The sequence below is a fragment of the Syngnathus scovelli genome, chromosome 12, assembly GCF_024217435.2.
Source record: "Syngnathus scovelli strain Florida chromosome 12, RoL_Ssco_1.2, whole genome shotgun sequence".
Lineage (NCBI taxonomy): Eukaryota > Metazoa > Chordata > Actinopteri > Syngnathiformes > Syngnathidae > Syngnathus > Syngnathus scovelli.
The window spans coordinates 7714762-7729588 of NC_090858.1; the positions used below are offsets into that span (position 1 = coordinate 7714762).

At 42.0% G+C, this 14827-nt stretch overlaps 1 protein-coding gene across 5 annotated transcripts in view; it reads right to left on the minus strand.

The window, feature by feature from the left end:
• The window catches only part of wdfy4 (WDFY family member 4), a 35197-nt gene that overhangs the window by 12429 nt on the left and 7941 nt on the right, over positions 1-14827 (minus strand). For 4 of the 5 annotated variants that reach the window (XM_049735555.1, XM_068652652.1, XM_049735557.1 and 1 more), the window contains 34 exons: positions 13750-14456; positions 13571-13664; positions 13288-13502; positions 13113-13207; positions 12647-12872; positions 12479-12555; positions 12189-12407; positions 11869-12047; positions 11555-11786; positions 11056-11195; positions 10873-10984; positions 10614-10804; positions 10386-10532; positions 10243-10316; positions 9770-9931; positions 9250-9344; positions 9063-9159; positions 8754-8956; positions 8316-8482; positions 7915-8034; positions 7667-7828; positions 7425-7580; positions 7010-7136; positions 6768-6919; positions 6140-6378; positions 5930-6036; positions 5647-5838; positions 5136-5245; positions 2978-3055; positions 2704-2895; positions 2159-2234; positions 1843-2072; positions 312-460; positions 137-248 (listed from right to left, as the gene is read on the minus strand). In XM_049735555.1, coding sequence (XP_049591512.1) covers positions 137-248; positions 312-460; positions 1843-2072; positions 2159-2234; positions 2704-2895; positions 2978-3055; positions 5136-5245; positions 5647-5838; positions 5930-6036; positions 6140-6378; positions 6768-6919; positions 7010-7136; positions 7425-7580; positions 7667-7828; positions 7915-8034; positions 8316-8482; positions 8754-8956; positions 9063-9159; positions 9250-9344; positions 9770-9931; positions 10243-10316; positions 10386-10532; positions 10614-10804; positions 10873-10984; positions 11056-11195; positions 11555-11786; positions 11869-12047; positions 12189-12407; positions 12479-12555; positions 12647-12872; positions 13113-13207; positions 13288-13502; positions 13571-13664; positions 13750-14456 — 5634 coding nt within the window. The remainder of the gene's footprint in view (positions 1-136; positions 249-311; positions 461-1842; positions 2073-2158; positions 2235-2703; positions 2896-2977; positions 3056-5135; positions 5246-5646; positions 5839-5929; positions 6037-6139; positions 6379-6767; positions 6920-7009; positions 7137-7424; positions 7581-7666; positions 7829-7914; positions 8035-8315; positions 8483-8753; positions 8957-9062; positions 9160-9249; positions 9345-9769; positions 9932-10242; positions 10317-10385; positions 10533-10613; positions 10805-10872; positions 10985-11055; positions 11196-11554; positions 11787-11868; positions 12048-12188; positions 12408-12478; positions 12556-12646; positions 12873-13112; positions 13208-13287; positions 13503-13570; positions 13665-13749; positions 14457-14827) is intronic. The other variant, XM_049735558.2, reaches the window with a different exon arrangement.

Below are 14827 nucleotides of genomic sequence, written 5' to 3' on the forward strand. Positions count from 1 at the left end.
ATATAGTTGAATATTATACTTATTTCAAGTTATCCTCATTCAAACAAAACTGAATTGTAAACTAGTCAAATCATCCTTTTAAAAATCACATTTCATATATATGAATGTATGAAATTTTCAGTGTGGGATATTTCACCTCTAACAAGAAGCGCATAAATCGGGCTTCCTTGATATCCTCATACAGCCAGTTTCTGCAGCTTGATGTTGACTCCTTACTCAGCATGCTGGAGATGAAGGAATCCCTCACACTGTAGAAAGAATTTTGAGGCTCAAATGTGTTGTAGCGCAATTAAAAATGTACATGGTCGTACCTGCTAGGGTGGTGCTTGGTGCAGCAAACGTCTCCAGATGGAGTCAGAGTGAATCCTTCGCACAAGAGTAGACTTTCTTTGGTGAAGAGCAGCACCCCTTCAGTCACTTGGAGGCCGCTCACCATCACAACACACATCTTTGCTTTGACCTAAGCAAAAGATTCATTGAGCACATTGCATATTCAGCCAACACTTGATTGATCATTTTAATCACATATTTTAATCATTATTAAAAAGACACCATTGAGCACTTCATTATGGAAGCTGATTGATGGGGACGAGAAGGTCTGGCCTCTTTTCCAGCACCTTCATTCAACACCAAAAGGACCCACATGCTGCTTTCAGGGCTGGTTGGAGCTAATGCTAACTGCATAGTGTTAATGTGCGTAATTCTATTGTCTCTCCCCTCATTTCACAGTGAGTGTGCACACCTGGCTGCCCTGCTGTGTTGGCCCCTCTGGGACGCAGAGCCCAAAAACCATATGGGGCCCCAACATAGCTGCAGGGCCCTCACAATTTATACTAATCAAATCAGACTCTCTACCCCCCCAGACATAAGAGTCCCACTTGTGAAGGAGGAGGAGGTCTTGCCTGGCCATTATTAGGGGAATTAATCACTGTCACATACACAATGGGCAACCTGCTAAACGATCAGAACCTCTTGTCTGAACGCACACAAACGTACGCGCTATGATGAATAGTGTCACGTGAAAGCCTTTAAGAGTCAAAGTGAGTCTCAGAGACACGGCACATCATTTTTACCCATGGTTAGATTAAATGGCAATATCCATTAGCAAACACAAGCTGCAATTCGCTCGATTGGCCCTAACAATGATTACGTAGATTTCATTAAAAAAAAAAAACTAGCTGGAATTATTATCAGCAACAATTGAATACATAACAAAAAATGTGTTTGCTTATCTGTGTATTGTGCAGGAGACAGATATGCATTATGAGTCCGAGAGAGATTTAGCTGCTGATTGGAAGGAGAGAAAAGAAGGACTTTATTGACAGAGCTTAATGTCAGACCATTGATTTCTCCCCACACACATTACTGTCATAATCACACTATTGGCGCTGGAAAGCTAATTATGCGTGGGTCTGCTTTTGTGTGTTACTGTCCACGTTGTGTGTTAATCTGTAGCCGTGTGTGCGTGTGCATTTCTCAAAGCTAATGACTGTGTTCATTTGACAGGATGCTCAGCAGGACTCACACACTTGAACCGCTGCGAGACAACTACACAGATCACACACTTACTAAGCAGATGTAAGACAGCTTGCATCACCTCCTACTGTTTTTATTAATACATCTGTCAGAAACATTAAAAGGCGCGGCTGGTTGCCAGCGCAAAGAGAATCCCTGTCAACATGTGCTGTGCAACTCAGAATGAAAAGAGCTGAACTGGGCCTTACTCTAATGAGAAAAAATGAAATCCTGATAGCTGCATTGAGCAATTAAAATGCCTCACTCTATTACTGATAATTATTATGATAATGGCCAGCATACTACGATAGTTTCGTGCCACAGTACCTCTTCTCCGTGATGCAGCTCCTGCAAGATGATGCGAATGTCAGCGCAGGTTTGTGTGTGTGAGCAGGGCTCAGAGGTGAAGCGGTCCACACCGTCTTTAGAGGCAGAAGGTGTTTTATTCAAAACAGGAAAGAAGGTCAGCTGGTTACAAGCCTGTCCTCCATCCTCATGTTGAGGATGTCCTCCATCCTCTTGAGCCTTGGTGCCAATTTCACTTAGACTCTTTGGTTCTGGTACGAAGGGAAAACATGACATTGGCACTGAGCAATAATAATACTACTAATAATAAAAACACTGTCTTTTGTGTTTGTTTTACCAGTGTCAGGTTCTGGCCTGCTGTTGCTTTCTGCAGACGCGACCTTCCTCGAACCCAGCAAAAGGGCTCCTAACACCTTCAGAAATATCATCAAATTACATATTATATTATTTGGGGAATTTTATTTTTATCACCGTTATTTTTATAACCTTTTTCCACTATTGCTAACAATGAATGGGCCGATGGTCTCCTTTTTTTTTGTGATTGCGATAAAAGCAATGTGATGATGTCATCCAATCTGACTGTGGGATGAGCTATGTGAATGCTTCATACAGTTGCAATATAAAAGGTGATAGACAAATGCAGAATTATGTTAAAGTGGATGAAAGCACAGCTAATATGTATTATCTCTATGGGGAAGTTTGTAAATTTACTTTCATCTTGTCAAAAAATATATATCTTGTTCTGTCCGAACATTCAAATTCTGACCTGTTTTCTGCTCATGAAAAAAAACTCTGTGTCAGACGCTGCAGACAACAAGTCATAAATCCGAAGTATCCCAGCGAGACATACACAGAGATTGCCTTTTGCATTTATTACTGTACCCTTCTGGATCGTCTCAATTCCTTTCTGCGGATGCGTAGTCGGGTGCGGTTGGGCCCTTCGGCGGCGTCTTGCACCCAGTCGCGGCTGAGCAGCACGCCCGGACTCGGCCCAAACACGGCTCTCTCCCTCAACATCTCTCCCTCCACAAACAGCCATTGGGAGTTGACCTGATCCCATTCACTGGCTCGTAACTAGGTCACAATAAAAAGAACGGGACAACAAAGATAAAGAAATTGCTTTCAAAATACACTCCTAAAAATATTTTCTTCAAACCTGCAAGTGGTTTGTCCTCATATTCTCAAACATGCTATTGCCCCTTTGCTGGTGTGACTGCATGTGCGACAGAAAGTCCTGCAAAAAAAAAAAAAAAAGCAAAATAGTGCAAAGCAATCATTTCACGCACACAAACATTGTATATTCATATTGTTATTTCCTCATGCAATTACAATGCATTCATACAATTACATTGGCTCTAAATTGCATTCACAGGGGCCAAATAAGCTAGTGGCTACAGACTTACAATAACCCCTGTCTGAAAATGTAATCCTTTGTTGGTGTGATCTAATTAACATAAACATTAATATCAGTGAGCCACAGCACAGCAGGGGGCAAGGTAAATGTGCGTGTGTCGATTAAAAGAGAAAAGAAAAAATAACAAGCGAAGCTGTGTTGACACTGCAGGATGCTCATGTTGAGCAGACACTCAGGGATCATATTCGCACTGTTAACTGCTTCATTAAGCCCATCATCACAGCAGTGCTCGCTGAGAGACGAGTGAAACAACATGTGTCCATCCTCGCTGCTGACCCACGACGACCATTTCACTGAAGGGATGAACACGCAGTCACTCTTTATATGCACTCTTATTTACAGATGCTAATTTTGTGTTTTGGGGTATAACCTTGGAAATGAACAGCACAACAGGCAGCAAAAAAAAAAAAGTTTTATGAAAAGAAGCATAAATTAAACTCATTCCGAAATAAACCCATGACAATCAAGTTTTGATTTGAAAAGCCTGCTGAAGAATGGAAACGGCATAGCGTGTCGTTGGAAATGCTGTGCAAAGGGGGATTATGAAAATATTACAGAGAGGAGAGTAATAACAAAGTTTGCAAAGCGGGGCCGTGGCGTTACAGATAAACAGCAAGTCATCTTGCAATTTCATTCCTTCAATTGGACAAACATAAGTAATATATAGCATTAATTACCCTATTTAGTAGATAGGAGACTCATTGGCTTTTAAATGCTGCATTAAATGCATAACTCATCCCTTCCCACTGCAATTAACATCCGAACATCACACTCATTTCCATTTTAATGACTTCCCAACAATACGCCACCTTTGATGATAAGGCAACATAATGTCAACTTCATTCTGGGCTGGTAGGGAATGTGTAATGAACTTAACGTGATCATTAGTGCTGTTAATTATCTGCGTAATGCGAGGACACAGATATGATTATGGAAACGGCATTGGCTGATGAAATAATTCTTTGGAAGGCTTGCAGTGAGACTGCCTATCAGTCACTATGTTTCCATTCAATACCTACAGAAGGCTTTGGGCCTGCTTTTATGAGGCTGAACTGAACTGTACAGTAATGTTAATATCGGAGACGGGACGGGAAAGCCACGCTCAGCACACTGTAGTGCTGAATTAATGTGGATCCCCGGACACATCTCTCACTTGCCAAATAATGGCCACGAGTTGATGACCCAGAAATTAATTATTGTCTCACTCATTTCTTTGAGAGGCTCGGCGCAAAGCAGCTGAACGTTCCGACGACACGTGAATTAGTTTGGAAGAAAATCTCGGAGCGGCTCAGAGTGACGTGATTCAACAAAGTGCATGGAAATGTTCTCTCTTGCTTCTTCTCATGTGGAAAAAACAATTCATCACCCTGTGATAGCCTGTCAGATACTGATATGATAAAGAACAACATGAAATGAATAATGTTTTCATCAAATTGCTACCACTATAATTGCCAACCCAATTTCAGTGGCGGGCAGGAGACGTGCACAAAGACACACACGTACACTTTCCAGGGCTGGGGCAAACACAGACGCGGTAATTTCATGCCTGTGTGCTTGAGTAATATGTCCCTGCACCCTGCTCCAGATGGCTCAACGTCTTAAGCGTTGTGGGGGAACTAATGATGTGGACCACGTGTTTCGGGGGGAAAAACAACAATAAACGCGTCTTTAACCTTCAGCGGCAAACAGTGTGTTGCGGCGAATGTTCTTGTGAATGGGCCGAGCAGATATCAATTACTATGCCCACTCAGGGGCAATCAACTGTGATCTTCCAAATCCATTTTAAGAAATAATAAAAACACTCCCACAGGGCTGGACGGCCCACAGCACAAATAGAGCAGCGAGTGACTTTGGAATGCGTGGCCGTTGGTTTTATTAATGAGGGGATGCGAGTACGTACCTCCACTGTCACGGTCTCCTTGTCCTGCCTTCCCATAGCTGAGCGTACTGCACTGCTGATGATATCAAACTTCTTCAGAGGGTTGCTAGCCATCGCTTGCTTATGGTATTCTGTGAGGGAATTAAATAAATGTGAGACGCACGTAAAGTGCAAATTTCAAAAAGGTTGGTGGCTCCTGACATGCTGTATGTCTTAACATGGCCATCATATCCAATTACATAATAATAAATCATATTGCATGGAATCATAATTTATTTTATTCATATTATTAGTATCATATCATGTATGCATATTTGCTTTTAATTGTAGCATAACCAATAGCACGATTTGAGCTGTATTAAAATATATTATAATTGATCATATTGTATAAGCATCCAAATAATTTCACAGTTTTATTTATTTATGTATGTATGTATGTTTATTACATGGTATCTTATTTTATCAAGTTTTACTCTATCACGTGTTACATTGTTTCCTAAACATAATCTAATGAGGCATCGTAAGAGCTGACCTGAGTGCAGCAGCCAGGCTTTGTGCGCTATCTCCTCCCACAGTGGGCTGATGTCCTTCATATTCACAGGTGCCTTCTGAGCAGTGTGGTTGACCGAGATCTCAATTTTATACGCTGCTTCGAGAGTGTGCCGTCGCTCTGTCATCACCTTGGACCAGCAGGCCTTTGCTAAGGACACCAACTCTTTGTCATCTGAAACCAATGCAGATTTTTACTAAACTCTTTCAAGCATACAAAAGTGTTTTGAATATATCAAGAAATGGTTAAGTGGGGGATTTCATACCAGTGGAAAATTCTGCCCCAGATTCTATGTCCACTTCATGCTGTGTTTTGGTGGGGTAAAAGTTGCTTGAAACTTTTTGGGCTCCACACATAAAACCATCTGGGTAACTTCAGGAGAGACAAAAAGGGAAACGAAACCAACACACATTCACGCTCAAGTTATATTAGTTTCAACTTGATGGTTACAATGCAAATATGAGTTAGCCATTACCTGCCAGAGCCAATCAATAGCAGACAATGAAGAAGGCACGTGATAAAGTTCACGTTTGAATTGTATGTTGCCAAGAGAACATCCCAGCGATTATTGATTGTTTGGAATGTCTTAACCATGCCCTCCAACTGGGCTCTGGAGTGGCGTGGTTGGGAAAGGAAGTAGAGCACGGCCTTATTTGTGCAGGAGTAGAGAGATGACACGGTCTTTTCCTTGTGAGTTTGTCCTCTTTCCAGGGCCTAATGTAGAAAGAAATAATACTGCTTAGAATGAAATATCTGTGTGATCTATATCTGCATAAATTTGTCTATTTAGTAAACTAATCGTGAGATTAAATAATGTTTTATTTTTTGATAATGTAACTTACTTTTTCCTGTGATCTTAATAGAAGCAAAATCAGAAACTGACCATTTTTCCTTTTTTAATTAAAATAAAAATCATAACAGGAGAAGCTTCCTACTCAATTGAGAGAATGTTTCCCTGGCAAATAAAATGTAACATTAATGCCTTGTGCAATTGAATTATGTAGACGGATTGTCAGATTAAATCGATTAAACAGAAATCTAAGCATGTCATTTTTTTGTACGTATAAAGAACATGAGCATATGTGCGTGTGGGCTCATCTCACCACTACAATCTGATCTGCGAGGAAGTTGACTAAATTCTCAGAGGACCCCAGGAATGTTCCGTTGTAAAGTGCCTGCACCAGAACTTTACTGAAGAGCACCACATTACCCATCAATGTGCACATCTGGTCTGCAAGTCCCTGCCCTTTGGACCCTAAATAATATACAGTATTACAATACTGAATTAAATACAAATAAGTGAATTAACAGGTACATTTAGGAATACAAATAATCAACATGGTACCTCGTGATATAAGGTGGGTGTAATTTTCTTTATCATTGCTGAGCATATAGATGATGTCCACCATGAACTTCAGCAGCTCAGTCTGGAAACTCTGCCTCTGCTCCAACGATGCACCGTCTGGGCAGAACTGTAATATTTATGATTATTATTATTATATTTTAGAGCTTCCTGTAACATGAGACTGGAAAACACTCAGCACAGCCATTCTGCTTTTATTTGTTCTTCTAAGTACAATCATTCCATCATTAGTGCCATTGCTCCGCCATGGTAATTCTGTAACTAAGCAAATAGTGGCACCTTCTGGAGAAGTGATAGTTTTGCAGGCTCAACATGCAAAAAGTGTGCACGTTGATATTTGAGTGGGATCTATGAATGAAGAGCTTGCAGTTTTATCATTTAGTATGTGCTCACTTACCTCCACCAGCAACACTAGGGGATGCGTGTTGCTGTTGCAAGACACATTGAGAAGACTGTCCATCAGCAGAATGCGGATAAAATTACACACTGGCTTGCTGGGTGACTGCATCATGAGTTCATCATCACATTTGGTTATTCTAGTCTCATGGTAGCCCTAGAAAAAGAAATACAACCATCAGTCAAAAGGAAGTAGGTAGAAATCTCATGAAAATAAATACAAATCAAATTTAAGGCACAAACCTCTGCACCAAACCAGGGGAACATGACAGTAACAAGCGCGTGGAGGAACTCTATGGATACCCACAGTGGGTCTCGGGGTCGAAGGTTATGCAGGAGGAGGAAGAACTGCATCACGCTTGACAGCAAATGCGACTCCCATGATGCATCAGTGCCTGGTTGGTGCTTCATTCAAAAGACAGGCTGTCATTGATTTGCCTTAAAATGCAATTCACAAATTTCAAACAGTTGAGCCTATTTCATGTTTTTACTTGCTTGATGACGATTTTGACCAATTCAAGCAGTAATGTTGCAGCTTCCACACAGAGCTGTGGGGCAGGACTATCTGCTTGGCTGTCAATCAATGACTGGAAGGAGTCATCCAAGTTCACCTGGAGATTACAAGTGGCACGTTTGGATGTCATAAATAAATATGACCATTTTATATCATGCCATTCATTGATTCATGGGTGATCAGACACTGACCACCTGAGAGTTAGTGTAGCTGTACATTGAAAACCTTTCACCAGTCAATGGCAGGTAGGATTGAGACGAATCATTATTTACACATTCAGCATAAGCAATTTAGAGTATTAAAAAAAACGTACACGCATGTTTTACCTTTCTACTATAACTCCTCATGTACTATATCAATTCAAGAAAAAATACTCACTTCTCTGTCTGTAGAATGGCTGACCCTCCTTCCCAGAAGCAGAGCAGCCAGAGCTTCATAGACCTGCTGCAGCTGAAAATGTCTGACCAGAAGACCTTGAAGAATATCAAAACCAGGGCATGCAGCACTGGAACATTCATATGACCAAGCGTGAGCACGAAGGTTGTCTGGGGGGGGGGAAGCAAAAACAAAAAAAGATAAATTAGTCTTCAGTCACACATTTGCATGACCACTTGTCTGAGTTGTCTACAATATGCCAGCCATGCCTAAAAAGCTGTTAAAATGGCAAACTCGGGGCTGATGTACTCGTGCAAAGAGAAAAAAAAACTAAGGAGATGTACAAAGTTGTTGGGGGGGAAAAAAAACCTTCTGAAAATGTCATTTCATTTATTTCAACGCTATGCTCTCGCCCGCCAAACATCATTAACTATTGTGTACCTATAATAGCAAAGGGCTGCTCCATGCCATCTAAGAGACTTCCAACAACCACCGCCTCCCTGAAGCTGCTCTGCTGCGTCGGGCAGGACAGGAAGCGTGTGAGCAAGATGAGACCCAGTTTCACAGTGGAAGCGTGAAGTTGCGGCTTCAGGAAGAACAGAAACCAATCGCTGCCCAGGACATCATAGACAGCATTCTGTTGACTTATACAGAATAACACAGCACAAGTTCAAAGTTTCTTCCATGACCTAATGGCAAATCTGATGACTTCCTATTGTGGCTTCCAAAGCAGTAAGTCATGCAACCTACTCTTTGATTAGAGGGCTGTCTGAGCCAAGGATGTCACAAAGAACAAGCAACAGCTGGTTGCGGATCCAGATGAGGCTGGCGGGAGCAGAATGTTGAACTAAGAAAACAAAAATTTGATGTGCGGGGTCATCAATCATAATAATACAAGTCAGAAGGTGTCTTTCATGAATAAATTGTCATGTGTTACCTTTTGTTTCTTGGGAAAGATCACAGTCCGACGTGCCATGATTCTCAACCTCATTATGAAGAGGAGGGAGTGTGTAGATGAGGAAGAGTCCAATTCTGGCAAAATACACAAACAATTTTCACGCACACTGGCCACTCTTCAAAATAGATTGTCATGTATTTTGTGACCATTTGATGTGGGATTGTCTCACTGATGAAAACATCAACAGATTTTAGGTACAGGTTCCTTGACCTTTGCTCCAAATTCTTCCTACTAACATTAAATAGGCAGGCATAATCGATTGATCAAATACAACAGTATTTATTATCCAAATAAATGAATATACGTAAATAAATTAATCTTGGTCAATTTTCTTTAGCAATACTAATGTAGTTAAAATAAAATACGTGCTTAAACTTGCGTTCAATATACTACACTACAATTATATGCAACATATCATCCTAGAGAAAATTTTAACAACTATTGCCATTTTAGATTTAAATTTTAAAAACATCCAGCCAGGTATGTGTTCAGGTACTACCTGCTTATATCCAAAGGAGTGAAGTGAGCTTTCAGGAGGCAGGTGATGACACAAGAAACAAGCTTGACTTTTTGACAAGTCACAGATGGGTCACACAGCTCAAAGAGCAGATATGGTACAACGCCCATTTCGTGCATGACCGCTGCAATCCTGCTCTCCTTGCTGAGGACACACACACAATGTCCATCATAATCAGTTTTCTTGACAGCCAACCTTGTTCAATTCATTCCGTGTTCTTCTCTCACGCTGACGGTAAACCTATTTCTCATAGACTTTCCCATGATACACAAGCATGGAATTGATGATAGGCTTCTTCGTTGACAACGAAGAAGATAAAGTTTGCTGTCTATCCCAAACAAGAGTCTCTTTATGTCAGTGTCAAGTAGTTGCATAACTTGTTGTCATGTGAGCAAATAACAGATTGGATTAAATCTGTGTTGCTTGATAACATGATGAGTGATCACGAGAACTACCTTGGGGACTTCAAGATCTCAGCAAAGTGGTTCAGGACTGAGAGATCCAGATTTTCAGATGTGTTCTTCCACACCTGACAACACGAGACATTGGATTTTAGATATTCCTTACACCAATAGGGGTACTGTTTTTAAATAGGTACCTCCAGGTCCAATAGCAGAGCCTGGAAAGCAGCTGGGTTCTGCAGATAGTCCCAGCTCAACTCCATGGAGCTCGAGAGGTACAGAATCAACTGAAAAGTTCTGTGGCTGACCAAAGTTTTCTTCATTTTTAGCAAGAAAGCAAGCAGCTGCATGGAGTAAAGTTATATGTAAAAAAAAAACAAAAAAGGACATTTTAAATGTTGCTATTTTAGTGATTTGGAAAGGACCTTGTAACCGCAGATGCGGTTCATTTCCTGCTGCATGGCAGAATTTGTTTCCAGAACGGAGAGAAGGACCTTAACCGCTGCATACAGGGAGCTGTCGTCTGCCGCCATTGCAATTAGACTGAGGACAACTGAAGGCCCACCCACGTACAAAAACGCATCAGCGGCACTTTTGGGGACGAATGTGCGGACACCTACAATAAAAATATAATACGCTTTAAAATGTACTTTACATTACATGTATATTTTGTGCATTACTCACCAAAATGTCCAATCAGTGCTGCTCCTATAGTACGTGCAGTGCCACTCAGGTGTTGACTGATGTTATGAGCCAGGAACACTGGAGTGGACTGATCTCTCGAGGTTATCCCAAGCTGGAGTTATATAAATGACTTTTTAGAATGTAGCTAAAAAGCAAATGGGTATTAAACAGGTCTGACCGCACCTCTTTAGCAATCAGTCTGCAGTCCACCTCATTGTAGTTCTCTCTGATGCACACAACATTTGTTAATGTGGAAACTGCTGGGTTGATGCCAAATGTAATTCTTTCCTCAGGAACTATCCAGAGAGGGGAAGACTCCGCTTCTGGATTTGGGAATAAGTGAGAGATATAAAAGCAAGTAAACAAACGAATAGAAACAAAAGAGGCTTGAGCCCATCAAGTGTCACGAGTCAAAAATGTCAGCAAATAAAATAAACGAGATTGAATATGGCACATAGTATTCCCGAAAAAGAAAACAAAAAGAAATGGTAATCTTGTTTTGTCTTAACGAGTTTAGCCTTTGACTACCACAGCTTAGTTTTTGGGAAAAATATTCAGATTCACATGCTTCATGCAAGTATTGGACCAAAAGTCATGACGTAACTATAAATAAGTCACATTTTTTCGCAGTATGAAGTTAATCAAGAAACAGATCCAACTGACAACATTGTCATGCACTTGCCTTTGTTGCACAAAGCCAGAAAGTTGCCCAGATATGCAGTGCCTCGAGAATATATGATGCCTGCTAGCTCAGGGCTCAAAGCCTTCTCAAAAAGGTAAGATGGTCCAATACGCCATACCAGAGCGGCATGGTCTTTCCAAAAAGCGGGCGTCCCAATTAATGCATACACATCAATAACAGCAGTGGGGTCCATGGAGACACACTTGCCAGGAAAGGGCTGAATATATTTCATCTGATTGAGAAGATACATTAGATTGAATTCACATTAGTTCATGTCAGCTCTCTACATTTATGTTTTTCTCAGGTCCTCACACCTTTCCAGTTCCTACTACTTTGCCATTGAAGTAGGCGGAAGCCATGCAACTCTTCTTTACATCTTTGGCCATGACGACAACAAGGTGATGCCACTGACCCGGGACCAGCAAGCTGGAGCAACGGAACCTCAGCGAGGAGGGCAAAGAGGTTGGGGTGCTCACCTCTGACTCCATCATATCTGTTTTTCAATAATAAGAAAGATATCCAAACAAGAGATGTTACATCAAGAAAACGATTACCTTAACAGTTTTTTGATAGTTTAAAGGGGATATTGTGTGAAGTATATGTTCCAAAAGATCCAAATTCATACACTTCTTACCCAAGTAAGTAAAAGCTTCCTCTTCCGTGGAAAGAACCAGACAGCCATCATAGGCCGAGAAGGAGACAGACAAACAAATGTACTGCTGCTCTGTCCGCGACATGTGCCGAACAACTGTTAGTAGTCGGATTGGTTGGGAATCACACGCTGAGCTAAACCTGTTGATCTGAAACCAGCAAGAATAGGAAAGCCCGGCTGTGGGAGGGAAACCCCGGCAGTCTGGCGAAATGGAGAGAAAGCGATGATAAGACATCTTGGTTCGATTTAGGAATGAACATTTGGACCCTTACCTCCTCCTATTCCACCAGTTGAGATAGAATCGGCTGTTACTCCCTTCACTGTTGCCAGTGAAGGCAGGAAAAGGCAACTGTAAAAAGACAACCATGAAGTAGAAGAAGTTAATCAATCAATCGGATTTGATGACGCCAAGTGCTATCAATGGGCATGTTATGACTCACCCATAGCCGCTCTCGGTCATGTCAAACTCCACAAAGGCCGGCGTGGCAGACAGCCGATGTGGCCGAAAGGTGCGCGGTGATGTCATGGATACCAGACTGATGATCTGGTGGGCAGGAATAGCGGAACCAACAAAAGATTTGCTGTCCGTAGACTGTAACAGGCTGAAGGTTCGCTTTAGTGTCTTAGATGAGGACCCTGTTATCATGTCGGTCTTTGTGTTGAGATCTGGATTTAAAAAAAAAAAAAAAAAGTTACTTTAATTTAAAGTTTGCGTTTTCCCAGAATGCAAGATCATATTTGATACTGCTTATGGAACCTGTTGACAATATGGAATTTTAGTCTCCACACTTTAACTGAGCCATAGTATGTGTTTTTGTTTTGGTTAGCAAAGGAGTTTAACTGGACAGATGGGTGGAGTCAATTTGTGCTATTTAAAAAAAATAAAAAATCACAAAACTACAGCACCATCTACTTCTCCTGTTCCGGGCCACTCCGGTTTTGATGGCACACCAGCTTTGGTTGCCAAACTCATAAGAGGGTCTGCTAAACACAGAAATCTCCTGAAAAGGTCAGAAACAAACTGATCAGATCATCTCAAATGTTGAGAGAAAGTAAAAAACATCATTTCAGGCATAACAACCTGAATTCTGAAGGTGTGATGGCCTGGGAGGAGAGCTTCTCGAAGATCCGCGTAACACTTAGATGCAACGGATCCTTTGGATTGAGCAGCATGCTGTGACAGTGAGTCAAGAGTGTTGAGAGAAGCCCCCCCTCGCACATGATCTGACGATTCCGCTCCGATTTGACCGCTGACTGAATGTGGTTTGCCACTGCAAGCTGGATCTCCATTGAAAGCTGAGGAAAAAAGAGAGGAAATAAGTCTAGACCTCGAAGGCCTTATGACATCATGATTAAACAACTACCTCTATGTCCTCGGGCGTCAAGATGAATGGAAGGAGAATTATGATGACTCGAATAACTCCAGGGTGAAGAATAACATGATCGTAAGTGAACCTACTGTAAGGCAAAGAGGAAATCTTGTTAACGCACGTTAAATCTTCTTGCAACAACTTGTTCCAGGCATGTGAGTGAAAAGAAGCACCTCGACTGGGATTCTAAATTTGATATGCTGGTTCCTGTGGTTCTACAAGATCCCTGGAGGTCCTCCACCGACTGCTGGATTGGTCCTACGTGGATCGGTGGCGACATTGAATGCATCCCTTCGTGCACTGACGTTCCATTTAGTTTCTTTCGGTCCGCATCGTACACATTCCCGAGATCTGGGCCAAAATCCAAATCCAGAGGAGAGTAGAGGCCTGTTGCAAAGTGATCAAGATAGGAAAGGAGCCTGATGCAAGTCCGAAGAGTGATAGAAAGTTTGACGGATGGGAGGGAGTGACATGAGGGCGCCTGTTCTGCTAACTCAACAAACTGATAGAAGCTTCTTCCAGGAGGCCGGTGTTCTTCTGCAGTCTTGATAAAGCATCCCTCGTCCGCCTCCCACCTGCTCCTCTCCGAGTGGAAGCAGCCCAGCTGGAGAAGAGCCTCAGCCAGCTTCTCGTAAAATCCGCCAGTCTGAAAAAAGTGCCCGTTCACCGCGTGCAGATGTACAGCGGAGGCCAGAATATGGAGGGCGAGAAGGAGGAGGTCGAGCAATGGTTGATGACCGACGGATCGCCACACTTCTCCTCGGGGAGGGTCAGCCAGGGCACCTTCCATATCCAGCACGAACGAGAGAAGTCCAGCGAAGCCGCCGGCCCGTCGAAAAGCGTCCAAGCTATTTGGGCTCTCCAGCACGTTCAACATAGACTGACAAAGACATTTGACAAAAAAGGTGAGCGGATGGATAAATATTTTGCTAGGGCACAAAGGTAGAAAGCTTTCAAAAACAAGCTGCAGTCAATTAAAACAATGTGATGAAAAATAGATGAAAGATATAGATATATCATAAATCATTTCTGGTAATAGTTTTTGGAGGTCAACTAAATCACATTAGCTTTATTCAATTTGGAGAGCTAATCCATCAGGTAGGTAAAGTGTGAGGCACAACGCGGGGGCAAATGTGATTAAGTGAAACCGGAGTAATCACAATGGCTCGGAACACTTGGCAACCCGGGTCAGAGCCAATCTGATTGCCACCTGCTTTAACCGCGTTAGCACAAACAGCACACAAGCACAAA